Below are 19,068 nucleotides of genomic sequence, written 5' to 3' on the forward strand. Positions count from 1 at the left end.
AGTAAGCAATGGAAACGCTGAAACCCACCCACCCCCCCTTATTCCATCTGTGGTCATATAAGTCAAGGGCTACCTCTGTGCCTGATTCACATCACTTGTATTTTGCATATTACATGTCCAATAATGTAATTTCACTGTAAACAGCCAGGATAGCAGACTGGTACCCCAAGGACTATCCCTGAGGAGACCCAAAATACAGTAGTGACCAAAATTGTGGAAACCTTTTGGGAAAAGTGTGTTTTTGAGGTTCGATGGCTAATAACACCACTTTTTGTTTGGAGTTTCAAGATAATCCTATTCCACTGCTGGAACGGCCTGGGATTAGCCCAGACCTTAACCCAATTGGAAATCTATGAAGCCGACTAAAGAAACTTGTTAATCAGAAGCAATAAAACCCAGTTAATCGAAGCAACCATTCAATCCTGGTTTCACATTAGAACAGCTGCAGAACTAAAAGACTTGGTTCACTCCATGGGAAGATGTTGTAAGACCATCATTCATTCTAAAGGTTACCCAACGAAGTATTCACTGACATGGGGATAATTTTTGTATATCTCGTTTTTTCTAATTGTTTCACTTTTCTTCTTTATGCAGTAACTGCTATTCTAATATCAAATCCTTCATAAAAGTTATTGCATTACGTTCTTGATTAAATTATCTTTCCAATGATATATAATTTTATGGTACTACTCCAAAAGAAAAAAAAAAGTGGTGTTATTAGCTAGTTTTAGAAAATACACTTTTCCCAAAAGGTTTCCATAATTTTGGCCACTACTGTATAGTTCCCCCACACCCACAAAAATTCCTTGGGAGATTTTGAGCCGATCCTTCTTTTCTTTCCATCCAATTTATCTGGCAAGGTGCTTGTGAAACGGAAAAAAAACAAAACACTTGTGCTCCTGAACCAAAGGTATCAGTCAAGTCACTCAAATGAGTAAATTGGATTATAACTTTGGATATAATCCATTGAAACCCCCTTAGGGAAATAGTCTGCTTTGAAATTAAAGCCATGACCAAAAGACCATTCTGTCAGCAGGGGGATAATCTGGCTTAATCATTGTTTGTTTGCTGGCAGGATGCAACAGCCTCCAGCCCCTTTTACGGGAGCAAGCAAAGCGATGCATGTGAAATAGGCAGAAGTGCCCCCCCCCCAATACACCCAGCTGTGGCCTTTGCAATGTCTGAGGGGGCCACAAACCAATCCCCCCCCCGGTTTTCTGTACATCCAGATGCCGGGCCGGAGGGATCAAGAACCACCGAGTTCCACCAAGGTATCGGTTGCAGCTTCTATTGTTTTCCATTAACGGAAACAGGAAACGTTCCCAGGACTTTCCCAGGGTCTCTAGGGGAGTTCATGGCAAAGAGGTATATACATATATAAATGGATTTCCGGAAAGGAGAAAGAGCTCAGCTACAGCAATCTGTGGGAGTTGCAAAGCCTTCCTCTCAAAAGCTACACTGCTGAGCCACACGTAACGTGGCCAGATCTTCCCGTGCACTGCGCATTCAGAATGGGGGGCTTACAGATTCACAGAGTTGGAAGGGACCTTGTAGGTCATCTAGTCCAACCCCCCCAACCCCCACCCAAGCAGGAGACCCTACACCAGGGGTCTGCAACCTTAAACACTCAAAAGAGCCATTTGGACCCGTTTCCCACAGAAAAGAAAACGCCGGGAGCCACAAAAACCCTTCCCTTGCCTGACTATTTCTTGAGCGGCCACAAAACTAGCGTATGTAGTTGAATTAAACGTTCTGTTTTCTTCTGAAACTTTTCTTTTCTTGGATTTATCCATGGTTGGCCTACTGCGGGTTGAAAAGCTCAATAAATCGTGTATTGATTTATCAGGTGTCACACATTGGCGGTTTTTTTTTTTTAAATCAAATTTTTATACCGCCCTATCTCCCAAAGGACTCAGGGCGGTTTACAGCCAGATAAAAATACAAAAATCATACACAATAAAAACTAATTAACGCATGTTGTGACGCATGTTTTGAGTGACAGGGAGCCGCAGCAGAGGGGTAAAAGAGCCACATGCGGCTCCAGAGCCGCAAGTTGCTGATCCTTGCATTAGACTGAAGTCAAGCTATTTTTTCTTAGGAGGAGTTGAAAGTCAATAGCCAGCAAAAAAGATTGGTGAGATAGATTGCTCCATTCTCTTCCCCCAAAATGTTGGTTCCTCTCCTTCCCCCCCCCAAAAAAAGTGACCCCAAATCTGTGTCAGTTCCCACAACAGTTGCTACACACTCTTTGAACTTCTTTCAAGAGAGGGACTAATCTCATGCAACTCTTTTAAAAAAGACTTTTTAAATCAAGCAACAACAACAACAGCATCTTCTACCACTCAATGCTTTGTGAATGAGTACCAAAAATGCAGAGACAGGGAGCCGCAGCAGAGGGGTGAAAGAGCTCCAGAGCCGCAGGTTGCTGACCCCTGCCCTACACCATTTCCGACAGACGGCAGTCCAGTCTCTTCTTGAAAGCTTCCGGTGATGAAGTTCCCACAACGTCTGAAGGCAACTTCTGTTCTATGGGTTGATTGTTCTCACTGTCAGAAAGTTTCCCCTTATTTCCAGGTTGAATCTCTCCTTGATCAGTTTCCATCCATTATTCCTTGTCTGGCCTTCAGGAGTTTTGGAAAATAGCTTGATGTCCCTCCTCCCTGTGGCAGCCCCTCAAATATTGGAAGACTGTTATCCTGTCTCCCCTGGTCCTTCTCTTCACTGGACTAGCCAGGCCCAGTTCCTGCACCAACGCTTAAAAGAAGCTGGCTGAGGTCTGCTGAGGGGTGACCAACCATCATGTCTCCAGGAAGGGAAATCGGTATATTGGCCACTCCAACCTGATTTTGTAAGGAGGGTTGGATTCAATTCCCAGCTAGAAGGGCACCACATCATCAAGGGCTCTAGAACAGGGGTCTCCAACCCTGGCAGCTTTAAGACTTGTGGACTTCAACTCCCAGAATTACTCAGCCAGCAAAACTCAGCCAGCAAAGCCAAGCCAGCCAAGACAACCTGGCTGAGGAATTCTGGGAGTTGAAGTCCACAAGTCTTAAAGTTGCCAAGTTTGGACACACCTGACTTAGGGCGAGAAAGAGGGACTGGCTCAAAGGCCACCCAGTCGGCTTTCACACTTGAACAGAACTAGAACTCACAATATCTCCTGGTTTCCACCCTTCAACATTAGACCAAAACTGGTTCTTTTCACACTCCACAGCCTCTCTGGCTTCCCATCCTTCCACAATCTGGAAAACCCCAGAAAATGAGGTCTGGGTGGGGAGAGGGGGCTCAAACAGACCTGAGGAAATGAAGTCTCAGGGGACTCAAACGGAAGGCAGCTCAGCCAAGGAGGCTGCAGAGGTCTCCGTGTTCCAGAGCAGCCACAGAAGACCCCCGGGCAATTTCGCCCCGATTTCCCGTCGCTGGAAGGGATTTCAAAACCGTAAATCTGGGTTCCTCAAATCGAATGAGAACCAGGGAGAAGAATCTTCTTTGGCCCCCAAACTCCCAAACCTTTCTTCTGCCCAGTCCCTTCGTCCAACGGCAGGAAGGAACTCAATTAGAGAAGCAGCTACCAGACGCATTAGATTACAAACCGTAGAAAAGAGGATCTGGGCAGCGGAGTTAGAGTGGAGATTATCTGCCTGCGAACAATAGAACGTGGGGAGTGCGAACAATTAAATCAGGATTCATTTGAGAAACGCCAGGCTGATTCTGCAGCAGATGCCTGAAGGGAAGGAGAACTGTCATTTAGACGCAAGGCAGCGTGGGTGGCCAACACACCTCCTGCAGGAGAAAGGCCCTCCTACGTTAGACAACCTTGCCCAGAAGGCCTTCCTGAACCAGTTACTGTAATACTGGTAGTCCTTGACTTACAACCTTACACTTACTAACCTTACACTTAGGCGAGAAAAACCAAAAGCACACATACAGACTGGGAGAAATCTGGCTTAACAGCAGTAACTGTGAGAGGGATCTTGGAATCTTAGTGGACAACCAGCTAAAGATGAGCCAGCCGTGTGTGGCGGCAGCCAAAAAAGCCAATGCGATCCTAAGTTGCATTAACAGAGGGATACAATCAAGATCAAGGGAGGTACTAATACCACTCTATAAAGCCTTATGTCAGTTTTGGAAGGCGATTTTCTTTTTGCTTCTTAACTGCCACATATTTTAGCTGGGGAAGTTGGGAGGGGGTTGTTGTTGGAGCGGTAGAAAGTTAATCATAACAACATTCCATATTCAAGGACTTTTACCTGCGTCTGATGTAGACTGCCTGAAGACTGTATCCAATTGAGTGTGAAGAGTTGATTGAACAATGTGAAAGGAACCCTGACACCTTAGTAAGACCACACCTAGAGTACTGCATCCAGTTTTGGTCACCCCACTATAAAAAAAGATGTTGAGACTCTAGAAAGAGTGCAGAGAAGAGCAACCAAGATGATTTTAAAGGACTGGAGGCTAAAACGTACGATGAACGGTTGCAAGAACTGGGCATGGCTAGTCTAGTGAAGAGAAACACCAGTGAAGAGAAACACCAGTGGGATTTGGGGGTTCTCCAAACTGCACAGAATCTTAGCTAAAGGTTCTCCCGAACCCCTGCAAACCCCCAGCAGCCCACCCCTAGGTCTGACTCTGCTTAGCTTCCAAGTCCGGAGAAAACTGGGTTAAGGTTAGAGTTAACTCACTTGCCGAGTCAAGAAAAAAAAAGCAATTTTGTCTGCTCAAAAGGGTTAAAACTGGTTTAACAAAAGGCACAGTGGCTTCGGGCTCTAATCTCCCAAACCTTGGGCTCTTTGTTTACCTGTGGCTTGGAACAAAGGAGAAAGCAGAGGGAGGAAAGAAATACCGTGAGAAGAAAACTTTTCCTGAGGATTGTAAAATCTGGGGGCAGAATATATCTGACAAAGAAAGGTTGTTGTTTTTTCCTCTCTCTTTCTCTCTCTCCAAATCCTTTATGGGGGAGAAAGTCACGATCAAATGTCAAAGAGCCAAGCGACAAGAAACCAGATATGAGTGGCTCGTTGGCCCCAAAACAGGGCAGATGGACTGGCCTTCAACCGGGACCCCGAATAATGCAACAAAAACACATCCCTGGAAATTTTCTCAAGTTCATTGCCGTGAGAAAAACATAAGTGCACCTGCGTGCCTACCGTCCCTGTCCTAATATTGCTTTTTTATTTACTCTTTTCATGTATTCAAATTATTTTTATACTTTTACCTATTATCTTATATATGCTTGACAAATCACTCACTCACTCAATCAATCAATATTTGGGCCCTATCCTAATGCCGCTGGCATTACAGGTAGTCTCGATTTACGAACACAATTTGGAACCAGATTTTTTTGCAGCCAGTTGTTAAGTGAGTCACATCTAACTCAGATGTTTGTGGGAACTTCATCGCTGGAAGCTTTCAAGAAGAGACCGGGCTGCCATCTGTCAGAAACGGTGCAGGGTTTCCTGCTTGGGCAGGGGGTTGGACTAGATGTCCTACAAGGTCCCTTCCAATTCTGTTCAGCCGTTAATTTTACGATCTAGTTAGCAGTTGTGAAAGGAATTGGTTGCTATTAAGTGAACCATGCCGCTCCATCACAGCTGCTCAGCGTTGGCCTCATCCAGATGTGCTGCTACTCCAGAACTCCCAGCTTCAGGAAGTTACAGCTGGAGAAAAAGGGCCAGGCTGGGAAAAAATACCGAGTTATTGGCGTGGTGGGGTGACCATCTTTTGCATCAAGGAATAGCATTCTCTTGTTCATCTGTTGCTATTTTGGGGGCCCGAGGTCAAGATTTAAAATCTATTTTTACAGGCGCGTTATACTATTTTAATTCTTTTTTGCGGAGAATGCCAGGAACCATAAAAACGGTGATGCAATGCTTCTGATCTATGGAGATGAGAGTTTCTGTTTTATTTTGGGGTTGATGTCCCCTGTTTCTTCCGGGAGTCCCTTCCTTTTATGCCCACGACATCCAACCTAAACAGGGAGCTTGGATTAAGTCAAAAACATTCTCCAAAAGCACCCAGAAGAAAGAAGCAACGGGTGGAAACTAATCCAACAACTTAGAACTAAGGAGAAATCTCCTGACAGTGAGAACAATGAATCAGTGGAACTACTGGCCTCCAGAAGTTGTGAATGCTCCAACGCTGGAGGTTTTTAAGAAGAGGCTGGATAACCATTTGTCTGAAGTGGTGCAGGGTTTCCTGCCTAAGCAGATGGTTGGACTAGAAGACCTCCAAGGTCCCTTATAATAATAATAATAACAGAATTGGAAGGAGTCTTGGAGGTCTTCTAGTCCAGGGGTCTCCAACCTTGGTCCCTTTTAAGACTTGTGGACTTCAAATCCCAGAATCCCTCAGCCAACAAAGCTGGCTGAGGAACTCTGGGAGTTGCAGTCCACAAGTCTTAAAAGGGACCAAGGTTGGAGACCCCTGTTCTATCCAACTCCCTGCCCAGGCAGGAAACCCTACACCTTCCAACTGTTATAATTCTAATTCTAATAATTCTAATTCTAATAATTCCTATTGCTATTGCTACTGCTATTCCATTCCATTCTGTTCCTTTCTTTTGGGCTCCATTGGAGTCATAAACTGCAGAAAAAATAATTGCTACCAACCTGCCTTCCATTGAGGACCTGTATACTGCACAAATCAAAAAGAGGGCCGTGAAAATATTTGCAGATCACTCGCATCCTGGACATAAACTGTTTCAACCCCTACCCTCAAAACGATGCTATAGAGCACTGCACACCAGAACAACTAGACACAAGAACAGTTTTTTCCCGAAGGCCATCACTCTGCTAAACAAATAATTCCCTCAACACTGTCAAACTATTTACTAAATATGCACTACTATTAATCTTCTCATAGTTCCCATCACCAATCTCTTTCCACTTATGACTGTATGACTATAACTTTGTTGCTGGCAATCCTTATGATTTATATTGATATATTGACCATCAATTGTGTTGCAAATGTTGTACCTTGATGAACGTATCTTTTCTTTTATGTACACTGAGAGCATATGCACCAAGACAAATTCCTTGTGTGTCCAATCACACTTGGCCAATAAAATTCTATTCTATTCTATTCTATAAGTCGAGGACTACCCGTACAGGGCTTTTCCCTTCTGCCTGTGTGTGTGTGTGTGTGAGGAAGTTAGTCCCAAAGGCTATCTTGGACCTTGTTCTCCAACAGCGTCTGAGTCACCGGCTACAAAGGCCATTTAGAATCCAGGGCAATAACCCAGCTGCCAAGCTGGCACACACCAAGACAGGGTCGAAAAGCCAACGCGCCCACACCGCAGCTCTCTTCTTGCTAACCTGGCTGAAAAAAAAAAAAACCGGGCCCAGGGCCCTGGGGAGCGCCAGAGCCAGCTTTGCCTGCCTGTGCGTTTTGAAGTTACAAGAACTGCAGCCCTGGAAGAGACACCCCCTCGGCTTCTCTGGAAACCACCCAACCTCTCCGCCCGGGAGGAAAAACCGCAGAAACCCGAGATCAAAAGGGACCGAGGCAGGCAGGATGTTGGCTTCCAGTCGAAGGAACGTGGCTGCCGCCGTCCTCCTCCCCCCCCCTCCGCCTCCCTCTCCCTCTCCTTCAGGGGTTGGAGTGGGGGAAGCTAGTCCTGCTCCCCAAAAGAAAAAGAGGAGCGAAATAGTCTGTGTTTTCCCCCTCATTGACCCCATTGACTTGGAAAGAAGGAAAATGTTGGGGAGCTGAGTGACGCAAGTCTTCCCTTCCCACAAGAATAGGCATCTACTCCCCAAATGTACGGCAACTACAGTTCATGTAGCGACGTTTCAAAGTTACAACGGCATAGGGGTGGAAAAGGGGACTTAGGACTCAAAGGTGTTTTGTTTTGTTTTAATCAAGTGACAACTGGACTTTCTGGGTTTTTTTTTTTCTTTTGAAAACGTTTCGCTTCTCCATCCAAGAAACTTCTTCAGCTCTGACTGGATGGGGAGGGTAGGGAAATGGAAGGATTAAATCCTGCAAATCCTTCCATCCCATAAAGTATAAATCCTTCCATTCCCCACTATCCTTGTCAGAGCGGAAGAAGCTCCTTGGATGAGAAGCGAAACGCCTTCAAAAGATAAAAAAACCAGAAAGTCCAGTTGCCTCCTTAAAAAAAAGCACCTTTGGGACAACTTTGGGACAATAGGGCCTCTGGTGGCTCAGCGGACTAAGTCTGTCTGTTATTAACACAGCTGCTTGCAATTACTGCAGGTTCAAGTCCCACCAGGCCCAAGGTTGACTCAGCCTTCCATCCTTTATAAGGCAGGTAAAATGAGGACCCAGATTGTTGGGGGCAATTAAGTTGACTTTGTATATAAATATACAAATAGGATGAAGCCTATTGCTTAACATAGTGTAAGCCGCCCCGAGTCTTCGGAGAAGAGCGGGATATAAATGCAAATAATAAAAAAAACCCTGTGACCTGGAGAATCTCTACAGACTTTTAGTGATACAATTTGGGATGAACATCCTTGGAATGGCATGGGAGTAGGAATGGATTTCCAGAGGGGGGAAAAATTGCAGACTACAGGAACCATTCGCACCACTCAGGTGACCCTGAAGACACAGATAAACCTCCAAGTGGCCTCAACGACCCTCAAAAAGGATTCAAATGACCAGCTGTCTGCAAGGAATATAAATCCTTCCAGCCAGAGGCACTAAACAACCAGTGTTCCTAACTTAACAACTGCAGCGATTCACTTAACAAACGGGCCAAGAACGGTCATCGAATGGGACAAAATTCACTTAACAACAGAAATTTTGGCTCGACGGCAGTCGTAACTTGAGGACTATCTGCTTTCTTTAAATAGGCAACGGGGGACGAATGTGCTCCCTTACGTAGCTCTTCCAGATGGAACAAGTCGATTAAAAACTTGGGCAGGGGAAGATACTGTTGGATGGAGCCCACCATTTTTTAAACTTTTCATTAAGGTTTCCAGACATCAATATTTTGGCAACGACATTCTTTTTTTATTTCCCCAAATTAATTGTTTTATTATAGAATACGAACAACACACGGAGGAAGAGAAATAAAACCCAAAGGCTGAGCTGCCTGTGTGGCAGACGCTGGAAGCTGTGGGAACCCTGCAAATTCAAACTTTCCTATCATCCATCCATCCATCCATCCATCCATCATCTCTCTCTCTCTCTCTCTCTCTCTCTCTCTCTCTCTCTCTCTCTCTCTCTCTCTCTATCTATCTATCTATAATCTATCCTCAATTCTATCTGTCTATCATCTATCCATCCCTCTATCCCTCTCTCCATCTATTTATTTCTCTCTTTCCATCCATCATCCATCCATCATCTTTCATCTATCATCAATTCTATATATCTTCAATTCTATCTATCATCCCTCTCTGTCTCTGTCTCTATCTCTATCTATCATCTATCTAAAATCTATCCTCAATTCTATCATCTATCTATCCTTCTATCCCTCTCTCCATCTATCTATTTCTCTCTCTCTCTCTCTATCCATCCATCATCCATCCATCATCTCTATCATCTGTCATCAATTCTATCATCAATTCTATATATCTTCAATTCTATCTATCATCCCTCTCTGTCTCTGTCTCTATCTCTGTCTATCATCTATCTAAAATCTATCCTCAATTCTATCATCTATCTATCCTTCTATCCCTCTCTCCATCTATCTATTTCTCTCTCTCTCTCTCTATCCATCCATCATCTCTATCATCTGTCATCAATTCTATCATCAATTCTATCTGCCTGTCTATCACCTACCGGTATCTCTCCATCTATCTCTCTTTCTATCCATTCATCATATCTCTCTATCATCTATCATCAATTCTATCATCCCTTTTTCCCTCTATCCCTCTCCATCTATCTATCTGTCTATCTATTTATCTATCTATCTATCCATCCATCTATCCATCCATCATCTCTATCATCAATTCTATATTTAATTCTATCTATCATCCCTCTCACCATCCATCTATTCATCCATCTATATCTACCATCTCAATATTTAACATAATTTCTAGTATAGGTATGAACAGAAGGTTGCTTGCCCTGTAGAGTTAATGCTGAAGAGGAGATATAAATAAGAAGTTGTCATGTGAACCCCTCCATGCCGGATGGTTAGTTTTCATTTTATGATTTAGGCTTCTATCTCTCTTGGTTTTATTGCCAGCCGGAGTCGATGGGCGGCACAGAAATTTAGTAAAGAAATCAAAACAAATAAAACGCCCTTTGGTGAGCCGCCCAGAATTCTGTTTCAGAAACTGCAGCCGCGTAAACCTTTTAAAATAAAAATAAATAAACAAATGCGTTGAATTATTTTTGCCGTATGAAAAAAGTGATGCATGCCCTCCCGCCCGCCCCCCCGCCCCCACTCCACAGGCCCTCCCCACCCCCAGCCCCGCCTCCACGGGAGCCTGGGAAGATCCACGCATGGCGGCATGATCCCAGTTCCTTCTAACTTCCAAGAAGATTCCTGCCAAGCTAAGAGGAGGCAGGAGCCCCCGCAGAGCAGAAGAAAGGAAGATCAGGAAGGGAATAAGCAGAATCTGAGAGCAGAAAGGAACAGGCTGTGACACGGTTTCCCCTCTCCACCATCCTGTCTTGTATAAACACAACACCGAGCGCTGATACGCCCGTATTAATTAATTTGAAAGCATGACCGCTCTTTGGCTCTGCTCTCCGAGTCACTGACAGATTGGAAAACCTCCAGGAACACGGACGGAAAGGGTGGGAAAATCCATTCTCCCACCCCACCCCCCACCGGCCCCCAAATCGGCGCACGCAGCGGCTGCCCAGATCGTCATCTCTCATCTGATTTGGAATGAGAAGCAGAATAACAAGAGGTGAAAGGGACCTTGGAGGTCTTCTAGTCCACCCCCGCCCTGCTCAGGCAGGAAGCACTATACCATTTCCGACAAATTGGTTGTCCAATCTTTTCTTAAAAACTTCTAGTCTTGGAGCATTCACAACTTCTGGAGGCAAGTTGTTCCACTGGTTAATTGTTCTCGCTGTCAGGAATTTTCTCATTCATTCTAAGTTGTTTCTCTCCTTGATTAGTTTCCACCCATTGCTTCTTGTCCTGCCCTCAGGTGCCTTGGAAAATAGCTTGACTCCCTCTTCTTTGGGGCAGCCCCTGAGATATTGGAAGACTGCTATCATGTCTCCCCTAGTCTTCCTTTTCATTAAACTAGCCATGCGCTATTCCTGCAACCGTTCTTCATGTGTTTTAGCCTCCAGTCCCCTAATCATCTTTGTTGTTCTTCTCTGCATTCTTTCTAGAGTCTCCACATCTTTTTTACATCGTGGCGACCAAAACTGAATGCAATATTCCAAGTGTGGCCTTACCAAGACCTTATAAAGTGGTATTAACACTTCACCTGATCTTGATTCTATCCCTCTGTTTATGCAGCCCAGAACTGTGTTGGCTTTTTTGGCAGCTGCTGCACACGGCTGTCTCCTATTTAAATGGTTGTCCGCTAGGACTCCAAGATCCCTCTCAGAGCTACACAGTTACCACCTGTACTATACCTGTACATACGGTTTTTCCTTCTGGATTCAGAGAAATCCCTCAGCTCCAGAGTTTGTGCAGAGTTCATTTCCCCAGCCCAACACATCTAAAGACTTCCTAGCAGAGCTCAAAACGGATGTGGATCTCTTCTCTGCATCCAGCAGAATACTCAAAGGTACCCTGCCTCTAGACATGGAGGCTCCATTCTCTGCTAATAGCTAAGGACAACTCTTCGCCATTCCTTCCGTCTGGTTTTTTTTTAATTTTTTTAATCATGGAAATGACTAGTCACTGGATCCTGCAGACCAACTGCTGCCTGGTGCTTTGAAAGCTCCCATTGTCTACTCCGAAGCCATTGCTAATGAGATGCCAACAAGCCTAAATTTAATGGGAGAGATTGTCTTCCTAGCAGGCAGGCCAGAACCACCTCTCAAGTCATCCATCACGAATCGTCCACCAAAAACATGAATCTCCAATTTGGGGAATGCGCTCAACTGCCTTGGATACACGACACCCCAAACCATCAGCTCACTGAACCACAATCTAGCCAGCTGCCTTGTAGAGGAGGGGGTTACCCCATGGTTAAAAGCTTTTAAGCAAGCCATCCCCTTTTCCAAGTAGATCCTCGGAGCCCATCAGGGAGTGACACCAATGTACCTGCTATCAGAAGTTGTTTTGTTGAAGCATCAGTTACAAACAGCTTTTGCTGGCAGACCTACTACCCATGTGCTGGCTTTCCTTCCTCCTATAAAGGAGAGAATATTTGTAGCTCAGGTTTCAAATGAGGGGTGCTCCCTTGAGCTTGGCCGTTGTCTTGCAGGCAGTTTCATGACCCAACTAGAGAACATCATCAGTGCTGGAAGGGAGTGGGGTTTGAGGAGAGAGGAGGAGGAGGACTGTGGGGGTCTCTGGTGCTCTCTGAGCTTGGTCATTTTCTTGCAGATGTTTCATGACCCAGTGATGGGAGATCATCAGTGCTTGAAGGGAATGGACTTGTAGAGAGGAGGAGGAGGAGGAGGAGGAGGAGGAAGAGGAGGAGGAGGAGGAGGAGGAGGACAACGACTGTGGGGGGCTTGGTGCTTTCCCGATTTTGGATATTTTCTTGCAGATGTTTCATGACCCAGTGATGGGAGATCATCAGTGCTTGAAGGGAATGGACTTGTAGAGAGGAGGAGGAGGAGGAGGAGGAAGAGGAGGAAGAGGACAACGATTGTGGGGGCCTTGGTGCTTTCCCGATTTTGGATATTTTCTTGCAGGCGTTTCATTACCAACCTAAGTAACATCATCAGGGAGTGGGGTTTATGGAGAGGAGGGCGACTGAGGGCTCCTTGGTGCTCGCTGAGCTTGGCTCTTTCCTTGCAGACGGTCCATTACACAAACCAGATAACCTCATTCAGTATTTGTAGCCCAGGTGATCTGAACTACAGCACTGATGATGTTACCTAGTTTGGGTCTGCAAGGAAAGAGCCAAGCTCAGAGAGCACCAAGGCTCCTTCACTTCCTTCCCACATGCCCCCCCCCAAAAAACCCTCACCTGTTGATTTCCCTCCCCCTTCCCCCCCCCATGCACACTCCCACCCAGCCAGCTGCCTCGGATGGCAGAAGAGCAAAATCCAGCCGGGTTATTTCAGATCAACTGGCAACTTCTTTTTCTCAAAGCTCAAAAGGAACAAGACGCCAGACTCTCTCTCTCTCTCTGTGTGTGTGTGTGTGTATCTGTTTTGGCCAAGGCAACACTTTGCAACAACAACAAAAAACAACAACAACACACAACTACACTGAACGCTGGGTGTCTCCCTGCTTTTGTACTCATGTAAACAAACTCTGGGGGAATCAATCGGGTGTGTTTTGGAATTCCTGAGCGAAAAGAGGGAAGGACACAACATAAAAGCAGAGGAACCAGAGGGGCTGCTGGGGAGGAAGAAGGGGAGCCGCACGGAGGGGTGTGTAACCCCCCCATGTGTACAGACAGAAAGAGCTAACTCTCAACTCCCGTTGTTTCAAAGGTAAGGTTTGCAAATATCGTTTGGTTCACCAGCTGCCCACTTCTGGAAAAATGAGCCCAATGCAAAACAAAAACACCAAACAACCCAAACATCTAACAAGGATCACACGGGGGCGAAGACGGGATAAAGCTTATTTGGGTTTTCTTTGAAGCAGAAATAAAGCAACCGCCTCTCTTAACATGGCAGAGCAGGACCAAAATAACACATTCCCAGAAAGCGTTTTGAGTTCCTCTAAAAGCCACAAAGGTTTGCTCAAAAAAAAAGAAAGGAAGAAAAAACCTGGTTGAAGGATCCTTTTGGCACTCTTCTTGGCAGATCCGGCCGGAGATCTCCAGGAAGGGATCTGGCAGTAGATCTACTTCTACCACCACCCTGCCCCCACACCTGTGGAAGGGCGAGGCCCTAAAGCATGGGGGTCGACCCCCCAAGACTCCAACCCTGAGAATGCTCCAGGCACTGCCAACCAACCCGCCCCTCTTGTCCAACTCCTGTTGGAGTAAACAGGCCCTTTGCCAAGTTCTTGACACACACACAAAAGTGGGTGTCGTCTTTGCAAAGAACAGGGCAGAAAGTCAGCTGGAAGGTGAAACCTAATCTGGAGCAAAACAGAGCCACGCAGGAAGAAAAGAGAAAGCAAAAACCAGGAGGAAAACAAGAGAGAGAGAGAGAGAGAGGGAGGGAAAGAGAGAGAGAGGGAGGGAAGGAGAGGGGAGGGGGCAGAGCTGTTTTTTTCCAGCAAGTTCCTCTAAAACGGGGTTCCCAACGTGGAGGCCCCACGCCTCACAAAAAGGGAGGCAATTTGATTTTTTTTTTAATGGGGGGGCCGTTTGGAACCTTGTTTAAACCAAGTTAGTGGCCTTTTTAGGCTTCCTCCCCCTGAGTAGGGAGTTCACTTTTTGAATAGTAAGAATTATACGTAGGGGAGGCGTCAGGGTTTTAGAGATGCTTAGGTGGGGCATGTGGCCAAAGAAAGGTTGGGGGCCGCTGCTCTAAAAGGACCAACACACAAACATGAAAAAAAACCCGTGCAACATCCTCCCCACTCTCCAAATGCCAACCCAAACTGCCCAGAAAGGTGGGGGGGGTGCGTGGAAAGGGCTCTGGGTTGTGGGACTCCCACCCAGCCAGCCTCCGAAGGCTGAGTTCCGCGCCCACCGAAGAAGCGACCCCAGCCTTTCCGGCCAAAGGAACGGAGACAAACCCCAGGTTCGCGACTCGACTAGCTCGCCCGCTCGTCTTTCTTTCTTTCTTTCTTTCTTTCTTTCTTTCTTTCTTTCTTTCTTTCTTTCTTTCTTTTTTCCTTTCTTTCTTTCTTTCTTTCGGGCCAAGCTCCGGAGCTCCCCGCAAGGAGAGGCGGCGGAGATAGAGAAGCCCCCTCCCCAACCCACCGCCGAGCCCGCAAAAGAAATACTAAATAAGCGGCTCCCCCACACTCCAGCCTCTTCCCCCACACCCAGGAGGAGACACCCACCGCCCCCACAAAGAGAGGCAAGCTGGGCGAAGAGACCCCCACTGGGGCTTTGGGAGGGGCGAGGCAGAATGGGCGGGGATCCTCTCGGCTCAGCCTCCTCCGAAGGCTCAGTTCCTTGTCTCTCTCTCTCCTTCGCTCTCTTCTCTTTCCCCCACCCCCCCACTCCCCACAAAAGCCCAGCCCGGTAATTAATTTCCAATCAGAGCTCCGCTTGGTCCGGGAGGGAGGGGCTGCATGGAAAGGGAGGGTGGGGGGAGGAGAAGGGACGCCCCTCTCCCAACAGTTGGGGGAGGGGGGCGTCAATCCCACGCGTGGCCGAGGCTCCCCTCGCGCCGGGCCAAAGCAGGGAAGGGAGGGCGCTGCCACCTGATGGGGGAGAGAGAAAGATGGGAGGGGAGGCGTCAGGGTTTTAGAGATGCTTAGGTGGGGCATGTGGCCAAAGAAAGGCTGGGGGCCGCTGCTCTAAAAGGATCAACACACACACACGAAAAAAACCCCGTGCAACATCCTCCCCACTCTCCAAATGCCAACCCAAACTGCCCAGAAAGGTGGGGGGGGGTGCGTGGAAAGGGCTCTGGGTTGTGGGACTCCCAGCCAGCCAGCCTGCCTCCGAAGGCTGAGTTCCGCGCCCACCGAAGAAGCGACCCCAGCCTTTCCGGCCAAAGGAACGGAGACAAACCCCAGGTTCGCGACTCGACTAGCTCGCCCGCTCGTCTTTCTTTCTTTCTTTCTTTCTTTCTTTCTTTCTTTCTTTCTTTCTTTCTTTCTTTTTTCCTTTCTTTCTTTCTTTCTTTCTTTCGGGCCAAGCTCCGGAGCTCCCCGCAAGGAGAGGCGGCGGAGATGGAGAAGCCCCCTCCCCAACCCACCGCCGAGCCCGCAAAAGAAATACTAAATAAGCGGCTCCCCCCCACACTCCAGCCTCTTCCCCCCCCCCACACCCAGGAGGAGACACCCACCGCCCCCCCACAACGAGAGGCAAGCTGGGCGAAGAGACCCCCCACTGGGGCTTTTGGGGAGGGGGGCGAGGCAGAATGGGCGGGGGGATCCTCTCGGCTCAGCCTCCCTCCGAAGGGGCTCGGTTCCCTTTGTCTCTCTCTCTCTCCTTCGCTCTCTTCTCTTTCCCCCACCCCCCCACTCCCCACAAAAGCCCAGCCCGGTAATTAATTTCCAATCAGAGCTCCGCTTGGTCCGGGGAGGGGAGGGGGCTGCATGGAAAGGGAGGGTGGGGGGAGGAGAAGGGACGCCCCTCTCCCAACAGTTGGGGGAGGGGGGCGCCAATCCCACGCGTGGCCGAGGCTCCCCCTCGCGCCGGGCCAAAGCGGGGAAGGGAGGGGGCGCTGCCACCTGATGGGGGGGAGAGAGAGAAAGATGGGGAGGGGATTGGGGGAGAGAGATGGGAGGGGAGAGATGGGGGAAGGGGTCTCTCCTTCCCCAGGAAACTCCTGAGTTGGCAAAGCCGGAATGGGAGGGGCTCTCAGGGAACCCTCCTTTTCTTCCTGGGGAGGGGAGAGAAAGGCTGCTTTCCTTCCGTGCATCCCCTCCCCACTCAGGATTCCCAGCCCCCGCGGAAAAGTCGTCCCCCCCCCCCGCCGGACAAAGCGAGACAATAATAATCATAACGCCCGCTGGCTTCTCCCTCCCCTTTCCCAACCGTGGCACCTCCGGCGGGTTGGCTTACCTCTCTTTTCGGGCAGCGTTTGGCTTCCTTTCCCTTCGGCTTCCCGGCTCCGCGAAAGAGAGGAAGGAAGGAAGGAAAGAAAGAAAGAAGGAGGGAGGGAAGGAAGGAGGGAGCGTGGAAGAAGAAGGAAAGGAGGGAAAAGGAAGGAAGGAAAGAAAGAAAGAAGGAAGGAAGGGAGAGCAATCACATCCCCGGGCTCTCAAGCGGACGCGAGCGACCTCCACTCCCGGGGCTTGGACCGGGGCAAAGTTGGCCAGGCGCGGCTGGTGGCTGGCTGGCTGGGCCGGCGGTGGCTGCGGCGGCGGCTGTTCCCTGCACGGGCGGCGCTGCTGCTGCTGCTGGCTCGCTCTCGCTCTCTCCGCTGCGCTGCGCTGCGCTTGGCTAGGCGAGCGCCTCCCCTGCCACCTCCTCCTCCTCCTCTCCTCCTCCTCCTCCTTCTTCTTCTCCTGCCTTCCCTTCTCCTCCCCTCGGCCGCCCCTTTTCGCTTTCCCCCCCCCCTCCTTTCCTTGACGTCAAAGCCGGGCTGGGCTGGAGAACGAGGCTTGGAGCAGAGAGCGGGCACGCGCGCCACCCGCTTCCAAGCCCGGCAGATTTCAGCCGGCGACCCCGCTGGAGGTCCCTGAATTTAGAGATGGATGGGGAGGGGGCCTGGGCCTCCCTCCCCTGGCTGGAGACCTCCACTGCCCCCCAGGCGATGGAGACCCCCCCGCTAGGACCCCCCCCAGGGGATGGAGCGCGCCCCTCTTTCCAAGCCCGGCAGGTTTCAGCCGGCGACCCCGTTGGAGTCCCTGAATTTAGAGATAGATGGGGAAGGGGGGCCTGGGCCCTCCCTCCCCTGGTTGGAGACCTCCCTGCCCCCTCTAGGCGATGGAGATCCCCCCGCTAGGACCCCCCCCAGGCGATGGAGCGCGCCCCTCTTTCCAAGCCCGGCAGATTCAGCCGGGGACCCCGCTGGAGTCCCCGAATTTGGTGGAGGGGGCGCGCCTGGACCCCTCCCCTCCCCTCTGGCTGGAGACCCTCCACTGCCCCCCCCTAGGCGCTGGAGAGCGCCCCCCCTTCCAAGCCCGGCAGATTCAGCCGGAGACCCCGCTAGCGTCCCCGAATTTGGGGGAGGGGGCGCGCCTGGGCCCCTCCCCTCCCCCCTGGCTGGAGACCCTCCCCTGCCCCCCCCCTCTAGGCGATGGAGATCCCCCCGCTAGGACCCCCCCCAGGCGATGGAGCGCGCCCCTCTTTCCAAGCCCGGCAGGTTTCAGCCGGCGACCCCGTTGGAGTCCCTGAATTTAGAGATAGATGGGGAAGGGGGGCCTGGGCCCCTCCCCTCCCCCCTGGTTGGAGACCCTCCCCTGCCCCCCCCTCTAGGCGATGGAGATCCCCCGCTAGGACCCCCCACCCAGGCGATGGAGCGCGCCCTCTTTCCAAGCCCGGCAGATTTCAGCCGGCGACCCCGCTGGAGTCCCTGAATTTGGAGGAGGGGCGCCTGACCCTCCCTCCCTCTGGCTGGAGACCTCCACTGCCCCCCAGGCGCTGGAGAGCGCCCCCTTCCAAGCCCGGCAGATTCAGCCGGAGACCCCTAGCGTCCCTGAATTTGGGGAGGGGCGCCTGGGCCCTCCCTCCCTCTGGCTGGAGACCTCCACTGCCCCCTCTAGGCGCTGGAGAGCGCCCCTCTTTCCAAGCCCGGCAGATTCAGCTGGAGTCCCCGAATTTGGAGGAGGGGCGCGCCTGGACCCTCCCTCCCTCTGGCTGGAGACCTCCACTGCCCCCTCTAGGCGCTGGAGAGCGCCCCCTTCAAGCCCGGCAGATTTCAGCCGGCGACCCCGCTGGAGTCCCCAAATTTGGAGGAGGGGCGCGCCTGGGCCCTCCCTCCCCTGGCTGGAGACCTCCACTGCCCCCTCTAGGCGCTGGAGAGCGCCCCTCCCCCTTCCAAGCCCGGCAGATTCAGCTGGAGTCCCCAAATTTGGAGGAGGGGGCGCGCCTGGACCTCTCCCTTGCCCCTGGCTGGAGACCCTCCCCTGGGTTTGGGAAGGCTGGAGCATCCCCCCCCCCACACTTTTTCTCGGGCCCGGGCCAGTCCTCCTGCGGCCGGAGGGTGCAGAACAAAGCCAGCATTCTTCCTCCCGCCATCCAGACGTTACTTAACGAACCTCCGGAGGCAACCTCGGCCGGCGGGCGCGGCTGAAAGTGCTGCCTTCTGTCGGGCTGAACGGCACCCTTTGGCTTGCCTTGGGACTCACCCGGGGGTCGTCCGTCCGGCTTTTGGGGGGCGACTCCGGAGTGGGGGGAAAGGGGACCCCCGTGTCTCCCGAACGGCGTTCACACGTGCCTTCATAAGTTGGCGCCGCAGGGATTCCCAAAGGTGCTCCTCCCCCCCCCCCACGAGACAACTGGAATTTCTGGGGATTTGGGTTGGTTGTTTTTTTTT

General features: G+C 50.1%; 2 protein-coding genes across 3 annotated transcripts in view; one reads left to right on the forward strand and one right to left on the reverse strand.

The window, feature by feature from the left end:
* Window positions 1–17,060, reverse strand: part of SEMA4C (semaphorin 4C) — a 118,044-nt gene extending 100,984 nt beyond the window's left edge. Inside the window, exon 1 of one of the 2 annotated variants that reach the window (XM_058194213.1) lies at window positions 16,650–17,060. The gene's annotated coding sequence lies outside the window, so the exon portion shown is untranslated. Of the gene's footprint in view, window positions 1–13,779; window positions 13,977–16,649 lie in introns of those variants that run through there. The other variant, XM_058194214.1, reaches the window with a different exon arrangement.
* A 456-nt stretch (window positions 17,061–17,516) lies between these two features.
* On the forward strand, window positions 17,517–18,825 carry LOC131203920 (basic salivary proline-rich protein 1-like). Its single transcript, XM_058194647.1, has 2 exons — window positions 17,517–17,743; window positions 18,009–18,825. Exons 1-2 carry the CDS (start codon window positions 17,517–17,519, stop codon window positions 18,823–18,825), a joined length of 1,044 nt encoding a protein of 347 aa, XP_058050630.1.
* The last annotated feature ends 243 nt before the right edge of the window (window positions 18,826–19,068 follow it).

This window comes from Ahaetulla prasina, chromosome 9 (genome assembly GCF_028640845.1).
Source record: "Ahaetulla prasina isolate Xishuangbanna chromosome 9, ASM2864084v1, whole genome shotgun sequence".
Taxonomy (NCBI): Eukaryota; Metazoa; Chordata; class Lepidosauria; order Squamata; family Colubridae; genus Ahaetulla; species Ahaetulla prasina.

Coding starts and splice junctions, on each gene's coding strand:
- LOC131203920 (XM_058194647.1), top strand. CDS start 17,517: ATGGAGATCCCCCCGCTAGGACCCCCCCCAGGCGATGGAGCGCGCCCC. Junction 17,744..18,008: donor CAGCCGGAGACCCCGCTAGC/GTCCCCGAATTT, acceptor CCCCCCCTCTAG/GCGATGGAGATCCCCCGCTA.